Source organism: Carica papaya, chromosome 6 (genome assembly GCF_054855325.1).
Source record: "Carica papaya isolate Zhongbai chromosome 6, ASM5485532v1, whole genome shotgun sequence".
Classification (NCBI taxonomy): Eukaryota; Viridiplantae; Streptophyta; class Magnoliopsida; order Brassicales; family Caricaceae; genus Carica; species Carica papaya.
In genome coordinates this window covers 3,998,271-4,012,955 of record NC_142314.1, presented here as the reverse complement: position 1 = coordinate 4,012,955, position 14,685 = coordinate 3,998,271, and the positions used below count along the sequence as shown (strand labels likewise).

Below are 14,685 nucleotides of genomic sequence, written 5' to 3'. Positions count from 1 at the left end.
GAGATTCAATAGTCAGTCCCAAGTTCTAATTCTACTTTGTAAGGCTTGTCCTCCTTGTTGACATTGTGCTTGAAGACGTATTCAGTACTATAAAATAAAATATTAAAAGCTCCTAAAATTAACGAGTGATTGCCGTTAAAAATTTATTTATTTTCTATCTGAAGATGACTGATCAAACTTATTTTTTTTCCAAATTTGGATTGATATAGTTTATTTCAATTCAGATCAAATTAGGGTAAAAAGAAAATGGGAGCATATGCGGTTGGTGTTGAATGCACATGGGGGGGGGGAGGGGGAGAAGAAAATGAACATGGCGTGTTCAATGCTTAATAATATATTTACCAAAACTAGATTGAACCCCAAGGTCAAGAGAATTTCTGTAGAAACTGGAAAGTACAAGTAGTAATAGTGATTAGTGGATTAAGGAAGTTAAAAATAAAAAAGAAAGTAAAAAAAAATTATGAGGTGGCCAATTGCCTGTCCTTTTCTTATAGGCCATAAAAGAGTGCGTGACTCCAACCAGTTAAAGAAACAAAAAGACAAAATCCTTGAAAAGACGGTAATATTTCCATTTTCTCCTCTCTCTCTCTCTCCCTCTCTCTCATTTAACTTCCTCTTCCTCCTTCCTCCTCCCACTCTTTCTATTCTTCTCTGTTCGACGCTGTTCCTTCTCTCTCTCTCTCTCGCTCTTCTAGCTCGGGCATCAGACTCCACGTCGTCGAGGCATGTTTATGTATATGGATATGTTCAGTCTATTTTTTTTCTTGTTTTTCGATTTTGATCGTGCAATTACTGAACCTCGCAATTGATCTGCGATGTTGAGATTTGGATTGTCATTTTGAGATCTTCTTGAATCTTAATCGGTTTTTCTAGGGTTATTTCCCTGAGATGACGATACCGGATTCAGGATTTATGATGGACAACGGAGCTAGTTGCTTGCCGTGCACGCCCGAGGAGGAGAAGCAGATCGTAAAGGATCTAACAACTCAATCGGAGATGCATTTGAAGGAAGGCAACTTGTATTATGTTATTTCCAACAGGTGCCTCAAATTTTGTTCATGGATTTTTAGGTTTTGCTTTTCCAACTTGTTGTACTCGTGGAATAGTGCTCCCACTTCTCTTTCGTTTATGCTTTGCTATTTTCTACTTCTTTTTTAATCTGCAAGGAAGTCCGAATCCCCCGTCCTCCTTTCTTTAGTTGATACTATGTAAAATCATCTCTCTGTTTTAATCTTTTGAACTTGGTCGAATAATCTTGTATTTGTCATACAGATATTGCATTTAGACTGTGTAGTTCAGACGAACATTTTCTTCCGCGTTAACATTTATTTTCTCAAGTAGGCGAGTCAAATTTTGCTTTCCATCATATAGTCTATTTATTTATCGCTTAAGAATTTCTATCACTGCAATCCAATAACGTTCGCTGAGGAAAATGCTCCAGAGCTGGATGTTACTGTGGGAATAGAAGACCCAGATGGTTGTAAATTGTAATAAGACTTCTTCCGCTGGTTGTGCAGGTGGTATAGAAGCTGGCAGCGCTACGTTGGGCTATTCAGTGATGAATATTTGAATGGTGGTTCTTCTCAGTTGCCGGATAAACCAGGACCAATAGATAACTCTGATATCGTTCAAAATACAAATGATGGTGACGGTTGTGATCTAGAGCTTCGTAGAAATTTGGTGGAAGCACAGGATTATGTTTTGGTGCCTCAAGAAGTTTGGGAAAAGCTCTTTCAGTGGTAATTGGTTCCTTCTGCATTGCGATCCTTTTTAATTCCTCTCCTTTTGGATTTTTCATATCTTTTCCTTTTTCCTAATAATTTTTTCGTGGATTTCTATTAAATTTTTGGATCATAATTTGAAAGAACATGCAATTTTTAATAATGACAAACAATATTTTTATAACGAAAAGAAGGAATATGCATATATTAGGTTCCCCGGGTTCTCCTCAGAGGGAAGAAGATGACCAGTAAACAAAAACCTAGGATTTGGAACCATAAACCATAACTCTACTAAGGAAAAACTAAGCCTTGAAAGCATTTATATTTCTTTCCTTTCAAATGACCCACATTGGTAGCCCAGGGATAAGAGAAACTTTTGCCTGTATCTAGCACCTTAGCTGTCCTGCCATCTCTAGATCTTTTTAGTCATAAAGTCTATGATTTCCCAATTTAAACCAAGGAACTCAATAGCTGTATGCTAGAGGAACAGGAAAAAGGGACACAACAAAGAATGTTATTCGGGGTGTCAGCCACCATCTTGCACAAGAAGCACTCATTAGCTAGAATCTTTCCCCTCTTTTGAAGATTGTCAATAGTGGGAATTTGTACTTTCACCACCCCCAGGAAAAAAAGACAATTCTAGAAGATGCATTAACCTTCCAGATATTCCTAGGGAAGTCATTGAGGGGGAGCCAAAATGAGAGAGGTGCATTTAGAAGGATTTCATTTTGAAGGACCGCTAGCTTCCAACTTCCAAACTGGTTTTTGTTATTTCCATAAAGTGAGCATTGGACCAGGTAAGGTGCTGAAGCATACTAACATATTAATCAAACTTCAAGTCATCCAAAATTTCAACAAATTTCTACCATCCTTGGCTAGAAGAGGAAGAGAATAACTAACAAATAATTGTCTTTTCTTCCATGATCATATTCAAGATTTAATCCTGCAAGAAATTAATGTGTACAGTCTTTACTTTTTAAGATGGGTGCATCCCCACTGCAATCCATGGTCAGGTTGTGGTATTGATTTAATTCCTGCGACCAGATTTTTAGAATATTCACTAATTTTCATATTCCCTTACTTGGTAGACCAAGTCTTGATAGTCAGATAATAAATTTGTGTAACGTTCTTGACTTTAGAGTAAGTTTCGCCGATTATATCCCGCATTGCTTTTGCTATGGGTGAGAACATTACGGTCTTGCTGATTTCTGGAGACATGGAGTTCCAGAGACATGTCATGATCATGAAATCCTCTTTGTCCCAGGTACTGAATGTGAGGTCTCTGGATTTAGTTTGGTACTAAGAAGATGTCTGAGTTTGCCCTTTCCCTTGAGGGTAGTTTGAATTAATTGGGACTATCCCAAATAGTATTTTTCCATGAAGTGGTAGGCAACTTGGATTGGCTGAAATTCGTTGGTGGTGTTCCCCATATGGAAGTGTGCATTTGTGGATTGAGACATAATCTTCGACATATATGAATTGATGTTAGGAAAATAAGTTGGCATGGCTAGGGTTAATGTTGGCCACTGGAACAGTGTTGCAGTTGGGCAGAGTGTGACTGTTAGTGTGGAGGGCATGGTTACACAGGGAGGATTCTGGACAGACCCGAGGTGATGCTTTAACAGACTTGATTGCTGGAGCAGAGAGTGGCACAGAGGAGTGAGCGGCCGTTTGACACCATGTGTTGCATCTCATGTCTGGTGGTGCAGTTGCGTCACGGCAGCGGCCGCGTCTGAGCAGCAAGACGGAAGAGAGAAGATTACATCTGATTTGCAGCCATGTCTGGACAGTGTGCGGCTACAGTGCACGAATCGATGACTGGCAGAAAACACATGCGATTGGATGCACAGCGGAAAGGTTCTAGCATCAGCGATGAAGGCCGGTATGGTATGGTTGTTATCAGTGGCCCGCAACGGTAGCTAGTCTATGGTGGCTGGCTATGAAGGCTGCCTTAACTCTTTTAGAGTTTTGTTCCCCCTATTTCAGCAATAAAGGCCAAATAGGGTTTTAAAAAAAGTGTAGGGTTTTTTAACATAGAGTTTTGGTATCATATTAATAATGATTTGATGTGTGTTTTATTGGATATTATAGCGCTATATAGACTTTCTAAAGTGGAAAAAGAAATAAACAATTAATTATAATTAATTATATATGGTGTAATTTACCCTCACACCCCCTAACCTAATTTATCATTTCTTTAACAAAACCTCACTCTATTCCCCAAGCTGACTCGCAACCTGATGCAATCAAAGAACTGATCTAGATTCACTACTATAAAAAAGGCCTATTTCTCTTAAAAAAGCAACATAATTACGTCACCCCTGATCATGTTTTATCTTGGGAAAGAAAGTGTCCTTGCTGGTACTTGCTGAAGTGGTTGTGTCATTAGTTTGTATATAATCTGCTTACAGAACTAGCCTTCCCCATTGTTGTTGAAATGAATTGTGTAGCATTTCTTTTTCCGGATTATGCCTAGCTGTGTATGATTCTTAATGTAATTATTTTTTTGGGGATGGTCTTTAATTTTGGGTGAGTTGTGCATGTTTATAAATTTCTTTTCTATTATTAATTTCTATTTCATGTTTTTTAGGTACAAAGGAGGACCTGCAATACCGAGGAAGTTGATTTCACAGGGTGTTTATGTGAAGAACTACTGTGTGGAGGTTTATCTGCTTTGTCTTAAGTTGATCGACTCAAGAGATGAAAGTGAAACAACTATAAGGTTGAGCAAAAAGGTATTTCTTTCTTTTCTTTTAATGTGTTTTCAACTTCTCTGGCTTGGTACTTAAAGTGGTTATTTCTAGCCATCTACAGAAAAAAATGCTAATGCACTTAAAAACAAAAGTAGCCTGGCTTTTTCTTTTCTTATTCAAATGTAAACCCAGAGCTTGCTTGTTTTTATCTCCTTGTATCTTTTTGAATCAACTGAAAAAGTTAGTTGAATTTGCTGCTCAGGTTTGTTTTTTGAAGCATATTTTTCTGCATCTTCCCCTTAATTGACTGGTTAAACTTGTTTAGATTTTAACTTCATGCTGGTCTAGCATTCCAGGCCTGGCTGGAGTTTCGTGTAGTCTTAAATAATCGATACACAAGAATTTATTATTGTAGACCTGGCAACTCTTCCTTATGATCTTATTTGCATCGCTGCTTTCATTTTGTGAAGTATTGCAAATATTTGATTCTCTTTATACATGAATATATTCATTTCTTAGCTTCTCTTTCTGCTTTTAGTGATGAGCATTCCTCACTAAAAGCAGCTTGAACAGCAATTTACCAAGAACTAGGCAATATTAGGCTAAGTACTAACTATTTGCTTTTGCCCTGGGGATGGGGGTTTTAATTCAGGCTTCTATAAGGGAGCTTTATGAGAAGGTTTGTACACTAAAAGGAATACAACAAGAAAAGGTGTGCACAGAGTTCTTTACCCTTTCTTTATGTGTGTATAGAGATATACTGATTCATTTTTTCTTTTGGTCTTGGTTGCTGTAAATTTCAATTTTTCTTTGTTTATTGGTTATACGTATTAACAGGTTCACCTTTGGGACTACTTCAATAAGAGGAAAAACTTACTATTGGCTGCTTCACAACATTGTCTTGAAGATTCAAACCTGCAGATGGATCAACATGTGAGTATTAGGCCTATTTGGCAACATATCTTTTTTGTGAGGAACTTGTACAAGTCAGTAATATTTCATAATGTTTTTTTATGTTTTTTTCTTCCTGGACCCTTTGTGAGGTTGGGGGAGAAGGCAGGGGCCCGACATTTGGAATACTGTAATTTGTACTATCATGTATTTGAGTGATTCTTGAGCACGTTGTTGTTCATTCAAATAGCTTCAGTCTGGTTAATCCCATATTAGTCACTATCTTTTAGATTATGAGACTTGAAAATTCTCGTATCTTTTGATGAACGTTTCCTACGCAAATATGCAATATGAACTCTTCATTTTCTGGTTTCTTGAACTTTTCCGAACTTTCTTGAATCATTTTGAGACATTACTGCACACAGAACAATATTATAATGTTGGATAATGCATGCAGCAATATTGCAAGCTTAACCTTTTGTCATACACCATCTCATTTATATGGTCTATATCTCATGTTATTGTTATTTAAGTAGAAATGTATTGTTAAAAACATATGTAAAACCTTTTTAGGAACCTAGATGCATTTAAACATTATGTAGAAATTTTGTATCCTTATTTTGGACATGAGGACATCTTTCATCTTTTCCTACTTTGGACATCCATTTTTATTGCATGCCTACTCTGGTGCTTTAAATATATATGTATATACACATATGACATTTGTTTTAAATTACTAAATGGAAAAATTGATTTCCATAGAGAAGATAAGGAGGACTTTAAATTTCTGTGGTGTCCATGTTTTTACAGTCCGTTTGATTTGCCCAAAGGGTTGATGATTCCCATTCTTTGCAGATTCTTCTTGAAGTTGATAGTCCTCTTTTTGGTACTGATTCAACTGGAAATGAATTAGCTCTGGTACCTTTAGAGCCTGCAAGGTCATCTCTTTCAATTGCTGGGGGCCCATCCATGTCAAATGGACACTCAACAAGTTCAAAGTTTAATGTTTATCGGGGAAGCACTGCAGGGTCAACATTCATAGATGTGGATGAGGGATATAATGCTTATGGCTCAACTAGAAAAGGGGATAGGGGGGGTTTGGCTGGATTGCAGAATTTGGGGAATACTTGCTTTATGAATAGTGCTCTTCAGTGTTTGGTCCACACGCCTCCTATTGTTGAATATTTCTTGCAGGATTATAGTGATGAAATCAACACGGATAATCCTTTGGGAATGCATGTAAGCAGTTGAAAATAAATTCCATTTCTCCTTTCCTCTATACATATGAGATTTTTTCCCAAGCATTTGACATAAATTTCTAACACATAGCTGTACAGGGTGAGCTTGCACTTGCATTTGGTGAGTTGTTGAGGAAATTATGGTCCTCAGGTCGAACGGCGATTGCACCACGTGTCTTTAAGGGAAAACTTGCCCGATTCGCTCCTCAATTTAGTGGTTATAATCAACATGATTCTCAAGTAAGCGTGTGACTCTGCTTCCCTTGCATGTCCTTTTTTTTTTCTCCAGAATTTAGTGGGGGAGAAATTAATGAATGGTGCAAGGAACAGGTTTCAAGTGACGGTATGGAATTTTAAGTTATATGTTCATTGTTATGGTTCTCTAAAATCTTTCCTGCCTGTCTGGGATAGAAGGAATGATGGATTATCACTGTAATATGACTTTAAAGCATATTGTTATTTCATGCACAGATCTTTTCTCATTCCTTGATAACTGTTGATCTCATGTTCTTTATTTGTAATAATAATTGGATTACACCGTATGTATTTTGGTTTTGTGTGTCAGACATTGTTATGGTTTCAATAATGGTCTGATAACACATATCTTGGTAGGTATGTTTAAATGCGATTTGAGATTTTATTACTGATTCTTTACTACTCTTTTTGTTGCATGCTGGGGATGCTCTTGTTCTCACTATTGATGTGGCCTCGAAAGTATGATAATTATTTTCCTTGTAGGAACTTCTTGCTTTCTTATTGGATGGACTGCACGAAGATTTGAATCGGGTCAAGCAAAAGCCTTATATTGAAACGAAGGATTCAGATGGTCGTCCAGATGAGGAAGTTGCTGATGAATGTTGGAAAAATCACAAGGCTCGAAATGATTCATTAATTGTGGATGTTTGCCAAGTAAGCAACTGTTTCATGTTTCAATTTTTTGTCTGAGAAAGTTGCATGTTATGGTTATGTTGTTGTGCGGCATCTTTGTTGAGGAAGAACAGATCCTCATTATATGGGCAAATTGATTGCATCTAGACTTTGCTGTGTTTGTGAGCAATCATATAAATAGTGTTCGTTGGCAAATATATACTGGCAAAATTATTTCAAGCATGTCTTGCAATAATTCATAAGAGAAAAAGTTGTTAAAGTTCTGTGCTTGTCTTGAACGTTCACTTGTGTTTGCTTTTAAGGAATTTAATATGTTTATTAATATGGTCAGGGTCAATACAAATCTACACTTGTCTGCCCTGTTTGCGACAAAATTTCGATCACCTTTGACCCCTTCATGTATCTATCGCTGCCACTACCTTCAATGGTCACTCGGTCAATGACAGTGACTGTGTTTTATGGGGACGGCAGCCATCTGCCAATGCCATACACTGTCACAGTACCAAAACACGGTTTATGTAAGGATCTTATCTTGGCATTAGGTACTGCATGCTGCTTGAACAGTGATGAAACCCTTTTACTCGCGGAGGTACATGCATTTGCTACTCTTTTCATCTGATTTGAATATTCTTCTCATAAATTTTTTAGCTGCTAAAGAATCATGATTTTTATTATCAGATCTATGACCACCGTATTTATCGATACTTGGAAAATCCAGTGGAACCATTGAATTCAATAAAAGATGATGAGCATATAGTGGCCTACAGATTCCATAGAAAAGTAGTGGGAAAAGTTAAAGTAGAAATTTATCATGGATGGCAGGAAAAGTGAGTATTGTTTCCTTCCTAGCTGTTTCAGAAAACTGCTTTTTAACATCATTTTTATTCTCCTTTTACATTTTTTGCTTAATTTTCTTAAGTGTTGATTTTCACAGATCTGCATCAGATTATCTTAAGGGTGGAGACAAGAAGCTCTTTGGAACGCCCCTGGTAACTTATACTAGTGAAAACCCACTAAGTGGAGCTGATATTGATACAACTGTTTCCAGAATCCTGTCACCTTTGACAAGAACCTATTCTTCAGCTAATGCTCACAGAGGCAAAGAAAATGGCTTTGTTTCAGACCCTATTGACGAACAATTAAACAGTTGCTCATTTGTGAATTCAGAAGAGAACACATCTAGCCAGGAGCTATCCTTCCAGCTATTTTTGACTGATGAGAAGCTGTTGAACTATAAGCAAATTGAGAAGGATTCTCTTATAAAACATGGGCAAGTTTGTAGGGTTTTGGTGGAGTGGACTGACAAAGAAAATGAATTGTATGATGGCAGCTATCTGAAGGACCTTCCGGAGGTTCACAAAGCAGGGTTCACTGTGAAGAAAACGCGGCAGGAAGCAATCTCGTTATTTTCGTGCTTAGAAGCATTCTTAATGGAAGAACCGCTAGGGCCTGATGACATGTGGTAGAGTGACTTCTAACTGCTATTTTATGTTTTGCAGATAATAATGTTAGTAATTTGTTAATAATCTCAAACCTCGTGTTATAGACTAACTTTTGTTTTCAATGTAGGTACTGCCCTAGTTGCAAAAAACATAGGCAAGCCAACAAGAAGCTAGACTTGTGGATGTTGCCAGATATTCTTGTTTTTCACTTGAAACGGTTCACATATAGTAGATACCTTAAAAACAAAATTGACACCTTTGTCAATTTCCCGATCCACAATCTTGACTTGAGCAAGTATGTGAAAAACAAGGATGGGCAGTCTTATGTGTATGAGCTGTACGCCATCAGCAACCATTATGGTGGCCTAGGTGGTGGTCACTACACCGCATATGCCAAGGTAACGTTCTTAAATGTGCTTACCTGTTGATGTTTGATTTGTGGGCTTGAGTTCCCTGGCCCAGTTCAGAGAATTAAAGTGGGTGCTGGTAACTCGAAGATGAAAAAAATGATGTTATAGGTACATTCTAAGAAAAATAAAAAAATTAAGAGGAGAATCTATTAATTAGGCATGGAGTGAGAGTTCCACCCAATTGAACCTTAGCCTTCTTCCAGCGTGGTTCTCTTACCAAAATTGACTTCCTCATCCGTGTTCCTTTTGACATTCTTGCAGCTGATTGATGAGAATAGATGGTACCACTTTGATGACAGTCACGTATCCCCAATTAATGAGACTGAAATTAAGACTTCTGCTGCTTATGTATTGTTCTATCAAAGAGTGAAAAGAGGTGAACCGAAGATGCAGGTGGGAGAGACATCTGGGAGCCATTCAGATTCATAAAGCCATCATGGTGTGCATGCAAACTCTGCTGGCTCTTAGGTTGCCTTCATCTGGTGTTTGAGGACTTTGTTGGAGTGATGTTGGCTGGCACTGAAGCAAGTGACAGTTTTTCCTTCTCAGGAACCCTGAAAAGCTACAGGTTGAAGATAACCGAGATGAACATCACCCAAATTATAAGAGAGGGATAACACGATGGCAGTTTGGGCAAAGATTAGTTTCTTACCTTATTTTTTATTATATTATTGTTTAAGAGGGAAATTTTGTTATATAGTCGCCTAGAGATTAGGTCTGTTATGTGCAATGTGCATTGTCTGTAGCTCTCTCGCAGATTACTAATCACCGCAAGTGTTATTCTGAGTAGTTAACTGATAAAAAAGATGAAATATATTTTGCCCGCAAGTATCCTGTGGCCCTGACCATAATTCCATTTGTCTGAGAAATATTTTCCAACGTAGACTTGGAGATGAACAGAATAGCTCTTCTATCTGATTCGTTTAATATCAATTTTTGGGCCTTAAAGATATAATAAGGTATAAGAAAGTGAAGATTTTATGCGTTTTGAGTCAGTAATCATGATGTCAAGAAAATTATACGTGGTGGCGTTGTTAATTTTTCATGTCATCTATTATAGCTGGTTGTTTTTCATGTCATGTGCGGCTTTTGAAATCTAGTGGATGGACAGTGTAGGGAATTGTCCAACTCAATCAATGCGGTTGTTAAAGTTTTAAGAGACCGTTTTACTTATGGGAAAATTCTGAATATTTTTAATAGTCGACGTAGTAATACATCTAATAACAATGAAACGAGGGAAAAAAAAAAACAAATTCTGTCCAGAAAACTATAAAATGACACTCCCATCACTCTGATCTACACAACTCTTCAAAGGAATCCTAACATCCTGCAAAGCAACAAAAGCAAAGAGCAGCAAAAAACAAGTGTTACAGTTCATTGCCAACTAAAAAGCAGCAAAACTCACCCTAATAATTGTCAAAGTTTTATACCCAAATGGCCCCCACCAACAAATTCTACAAAAATCATTTTGTACATTCTCTGTCATACAAATTGCTTTCTAGTTTCTCCTGTAATAATAATACCTCAACGAATATGTATTCCTCAAGCAAAACAAATTTTTTCCAGTAATCCCCACTTGATGAATTTCATACAAAAAAGAAAAAAACAGAGATTAGGTATAAAGTTACCTTTTTCCACTACCCAATCTTTCCTCTTATTCCTCCCTTTTAACAGTTGATTTCATCTTCTTTCCTTTAGAAAACAGAAATCTCACCACTCAATACAAGCTTTGGAGGAGGAGCTTCACAACGCACAACAACGTACACAGCACGACACCGCTTTTAACTTCACGTCTCCTCTGCAGTCATACAAAAAACACGCTCATAATCCTTTCTTACGCTTCCATTTTAATGGAACCTCTCCATTACTAATCTAATGATTACTTTAATTAAATGGCTTCAATTAGAAAAGACAACAACAAAAAAGGAAAGGACCCAAAAAAAAAAAAAAAAATCCCCCATTAATTAGATTATACGAAACGACACCGTTCCAAACCTAGTTGTCAGTCATCGTCATTGCGTAAAACCCAAGGTGGGGGAAAAAAAATCAAAAGTAATCCATCAAAGTGGGACCACTCACATGCCAGTGGTGACAAACGGCCCTGTTACTTTAAAACTTGCACCATAAAAAATTAAAAAAGAAAAAGGAAAAGCTCACCGCGGCAGGGGAAATGGACAAATAACCATTGGAAGAGCTCTTGGGAGCTGACGGCGGACCGTCATCATTCCCGCCGGAAGTTTCGTTAGCCTTTCCGGGACCGACATTGGTAAGCGCAAACCCCAGCGGATAAGCCGGCGTACTGTCGGGCTTGAACAGGCCGTAGTTTCTCTCGGAGGTAGGACCGGGCTTCATGTTCTCATTAAACAAAGCGAAAACGTAAATGTTGAGACCGCAGTTGGGTCTCAAGGGAGTCCCGGTGCTATTTCCGATGACCTTCATCAAGTTTCCGTTGTACTTCTTGGCGTTTTCGCAAGTCGCGCCGACCTCATCTTCGTCTCCCTTCGACGGCCACCCTGTCTCCGATATATGAATCGCTAGTTTCTTGTAGCCCACCGCCGCCAAAGCCGAGTGCACGGCGTCTATCTGAGCGAACAGCATATTCTCGTACCGGAGATTCGTGCCGGGATCCACGATGCCTTGGTTCGGTTGGAAGAGCACGAAGTCCAGAGGAACCTGCTTCGGATTAGCCTTGTAGGCGAAGAAAGGGTAGGCATTGATGAGAAATGGAGATCCCGTCTTGGCGTGGAAATTCAAGATCGGAGTCAAGCAGTTCACCAGATCTCGCCGGAAAGCTCCCGCGGACGGCGGATACGACTTCTCCAAAATAGCTAAAGAATGAGGGGTAGTGACAGTTACTTGATTGTTCAGACCCAGATCGACGAGCGCGGCTTGCACGCTCTGCATCGCCGGGAGGAGGTGGTTGCTGAGTGAAGTGTCGTTGAAAGTAAGCACCTCGTTGCCGATGGTGATGCAGGTGATGTTCGTCGCCGGCAAGTAGGCCTGCACATTTTGCTTAACCCAGGCTTTAGCTTTGTCGGGATCTCCCATTTTTGCCAAGTACTCGTTTCCAAGTCCTACAATGAACTCCACACCGGAGTTGGCAAATGCGCGAAGCACCTTAGGATCCGCGTCGTAGAGCTTCACCCTCTTGGCTCCGATAGATTTCACTAGCGGTACAACGTTCTCCGGCGACGGGAGATTGTTAGCGATTTGGCCATAATTGATCCCAATTGAAGCCACCAGCAGTGGAAACACTAGACCTGCAACAACATAACAAAAATCCCCATCAATTACCCAAATAAAAAACTGGGTACTGAAAGAAAAGGAGGGAAACAGAGTGCATCAGTGCCTGAAAGGAGAAGAAGTGAAGCAGAGTAGTGGAACGTAGTGAAACCCATGAATACAAAACAGTTAGTGGTGAGTGGTGAGAAGCTGAGACCAGCAAGCAGCTGGGGTTTACGGGAAGGGAGATAATGGAGAGGAGAATTTTGGGGATAAAATGTGAAAAGGAGCGAGATTTGTCAGTCCCCAGAACTGTACAGACAACAGAGTGGAGACGCAAGTGTGAAGCAGAAAAAGAAAGGAAGAGAGTAGGCGGAAGGAAAATAGCGGCGAGTAGTAGAAGGGAATCTTCTGATTTTTTTATAGTTAATAATCATTTAAATTTTATAGTTAATATATTAAACTTACCAAAACATGCCTTTTTTAATACTTAATTTACTAAAAATTAGGGGGTAATTATTCAAAAAAGTGGATGTACAAGCAATTTTAAAAGTAATTATATATAATTGTAATTGAATTTAGTATTTTCAAATTTTCATATGTTAATCAGTAAATATATATATATATATATCAGAATTTGAATTATTTATTTTATGTAATTAATGCTCGTGAGTATTTTTTTTTTTCCTTATATAATTTAAAATTTCAGTGTCTTTTGTCTTTTTAAGTTCTTACCATGTTTTCTTTCTTGTGGTTTTAAGGTACATTGCATAATTCAAATGCTCAAGTTGAAGAAAGCTCCATACAATTAATCTATTCCTATAAATTATAAAATATATACTCAATAATAATATTTGTATTTTGAATGTAGCAATGTCCAAGTTTATATTATAAAACTTTCTAGAAGATTAAAATTTTTGTTTATGAAAATTATAATAAAAAAATAATTTTTTTTTCAATTTAAAAAAAATATTTTTTAGTATTAATTTTAGCTTTTAATTTATAAATACTTTTAAATAAAAATATTGTTGACATTAATTTATATAATTAATAAGGAGAATTAGGATATTACTTAAATATATCCACTTGATTTAACATTTTTTAGCATAAAAAATATGAATGCAAATAATATTATCTTATCAACCATTTTTTCACTTCTTATATTAAAATAAATAAATTATTTAGTGAAGATTTCCATGCAAAAAGTATACTTGGATCTAAATTCAAATATCTATTTTTGAACATTTTTTAAATGATAAAATATTGAAAGATAATAAATAATATATAATATTTTATTTTTTGGTAAAAAAATATAATACCCAATATCAGAATTTGACCCGAAATTAATTTTAATATTCTAAAAATGTATAAAAATTTATTTTTAAAATTAATAAATTCTAAATTAATGTGAAATTATGGGAAAAAAATAGGTTGATGATGAAATTGAAAATAATTTTGAGAAAAATTGGTGAAATTTTAGATTCGGATAGTGTTTTTAAAAAAAAAATCAGAAACTGGGGTAAGAACGCAACTAAAAAAAATTTTGACACGTAAAACCGTCCAATCAGTAGTCTCGACGAATCAAAGCACGCCGCATGGCAGGGCACGCTGATTTGGTGCCACGCAGGAGGCCACACTAGCGATTTGCGTGCCCCGCAATCGGACTACCCAGAAGCATTCTCTCGTACGTGGACGGTCCAGATCCGTTCCCTCCTCAAGCGCGATTGAACAGTCGTGATCAAACACGATGAATCGCCCAGATTCGTTTTCTCTTTAAATGCGATCATACGATCGAGATTAAATCACGATGAACAATCCAGATTCATTTTCTCTTTAAACGCGATCGGACGGTCGAGATCAAACGCGATGAATGATCCAGATTAACGCGAGACAGGTATAAATATTTCACATCACACTCAACCCAAAGCCTAGCCGCCAGCCTCCCGTCAAAGAAAAAGAACCAGTCACTAGAGAAAGGAGTCGATCGCCGACCGCCGTCAAACCGAAGCCACCTCCGACTGCTAAAAAAATGTAAAAATTCTCTTATCCGCTCGGAATTTAATTCTGAGCACTTGCATGGCCAAACAAGAGCAAAAAAAACGTCAGGTGAACCGAAAACTATAGGCAAAACCTGCAACCTCCTCCTATGAGCCCCTTCATGTTTTTCGTTTCGTGTGATT

At 37.6% G+C, this 14,685-nt stretch overlaps 2 protein-coding genes across 4 annotated transcripts; one reads left to right on the top strand and one right to left on the bottom strand.

Moving 5' to 3' along the window:
* The first annotated feature begins 552 nt into the window (after positions 1-552).
* On the top strand, positions 553-10,111 carry LOC110816464 (ubiquitin carboxyl-terminal hydrolase 9-like). Of its 3 annotated transcripts, none has more exons than XM_088221785.1 (14): positions 553-723; positions 874-1,040; positions 1,518-1,739; positions 4,312-4,456; positions 5,067-5,126; positions 5,252-5,347; positions 6,161-6,544; positions 6,643-6,783; positions 7,282-7,452; positions 7,763-8,020; positions 8,110-8,258; positions 8,351-8,893; positions 9,001-9,271; positions 9,545-10,111. In XM_088221785.1, exons 2-14 carry the CDS (start codon positions 889-891, stop codon positions 9,710-9,712), a joined length of 2,760 nt encoding a protein of 919 aa, XP_088077911.1. In that variant the 5' UTR covers positions 553-723; positions 874-888; the 3' UTR covers positions 9,713-10,111. The 3 variants fall into 3 exon arrangements, with proteins under 3 accessions (XP_088077911.1, XP_088077909.1, XP_088077910.1); XM_088221783.1 differs by having other exon boundaries at positions 553-733; XM_088221784.1 differs by having other exon boundaries at positions 554-733; positions 8,366-8,893.
* Positions 10,112-10,425: 314 nt separating this feature from the next.
* On the bottom strand, positions 10,426-12,902 carry LOC110816545 (Glycosyl hydrolase superfamily protein). Its single transcript, XM_022044777.2, has 4 exons — positions 12,633-12,902; positions 11,441-12,543; positions 10,912-11,081; positions 10,426-10,610 (listed from the first exon to the last, which is right to left on the bottom strand). Exons 1-3 carry the CDS (start codon positions 12,679-12,681, stop codon positions 11,001-11,003), a joined length of 1,233 nt encoding a protein of 410 aa, XP_021900469.1. The 5' UTR covers positions 12,682-12,902; the 3' UTR covers positions 10,426-10,610; positions 10,912-11,000.
* Positions 12,903-14,685: the final 1,783 nt, after the last annotated feature.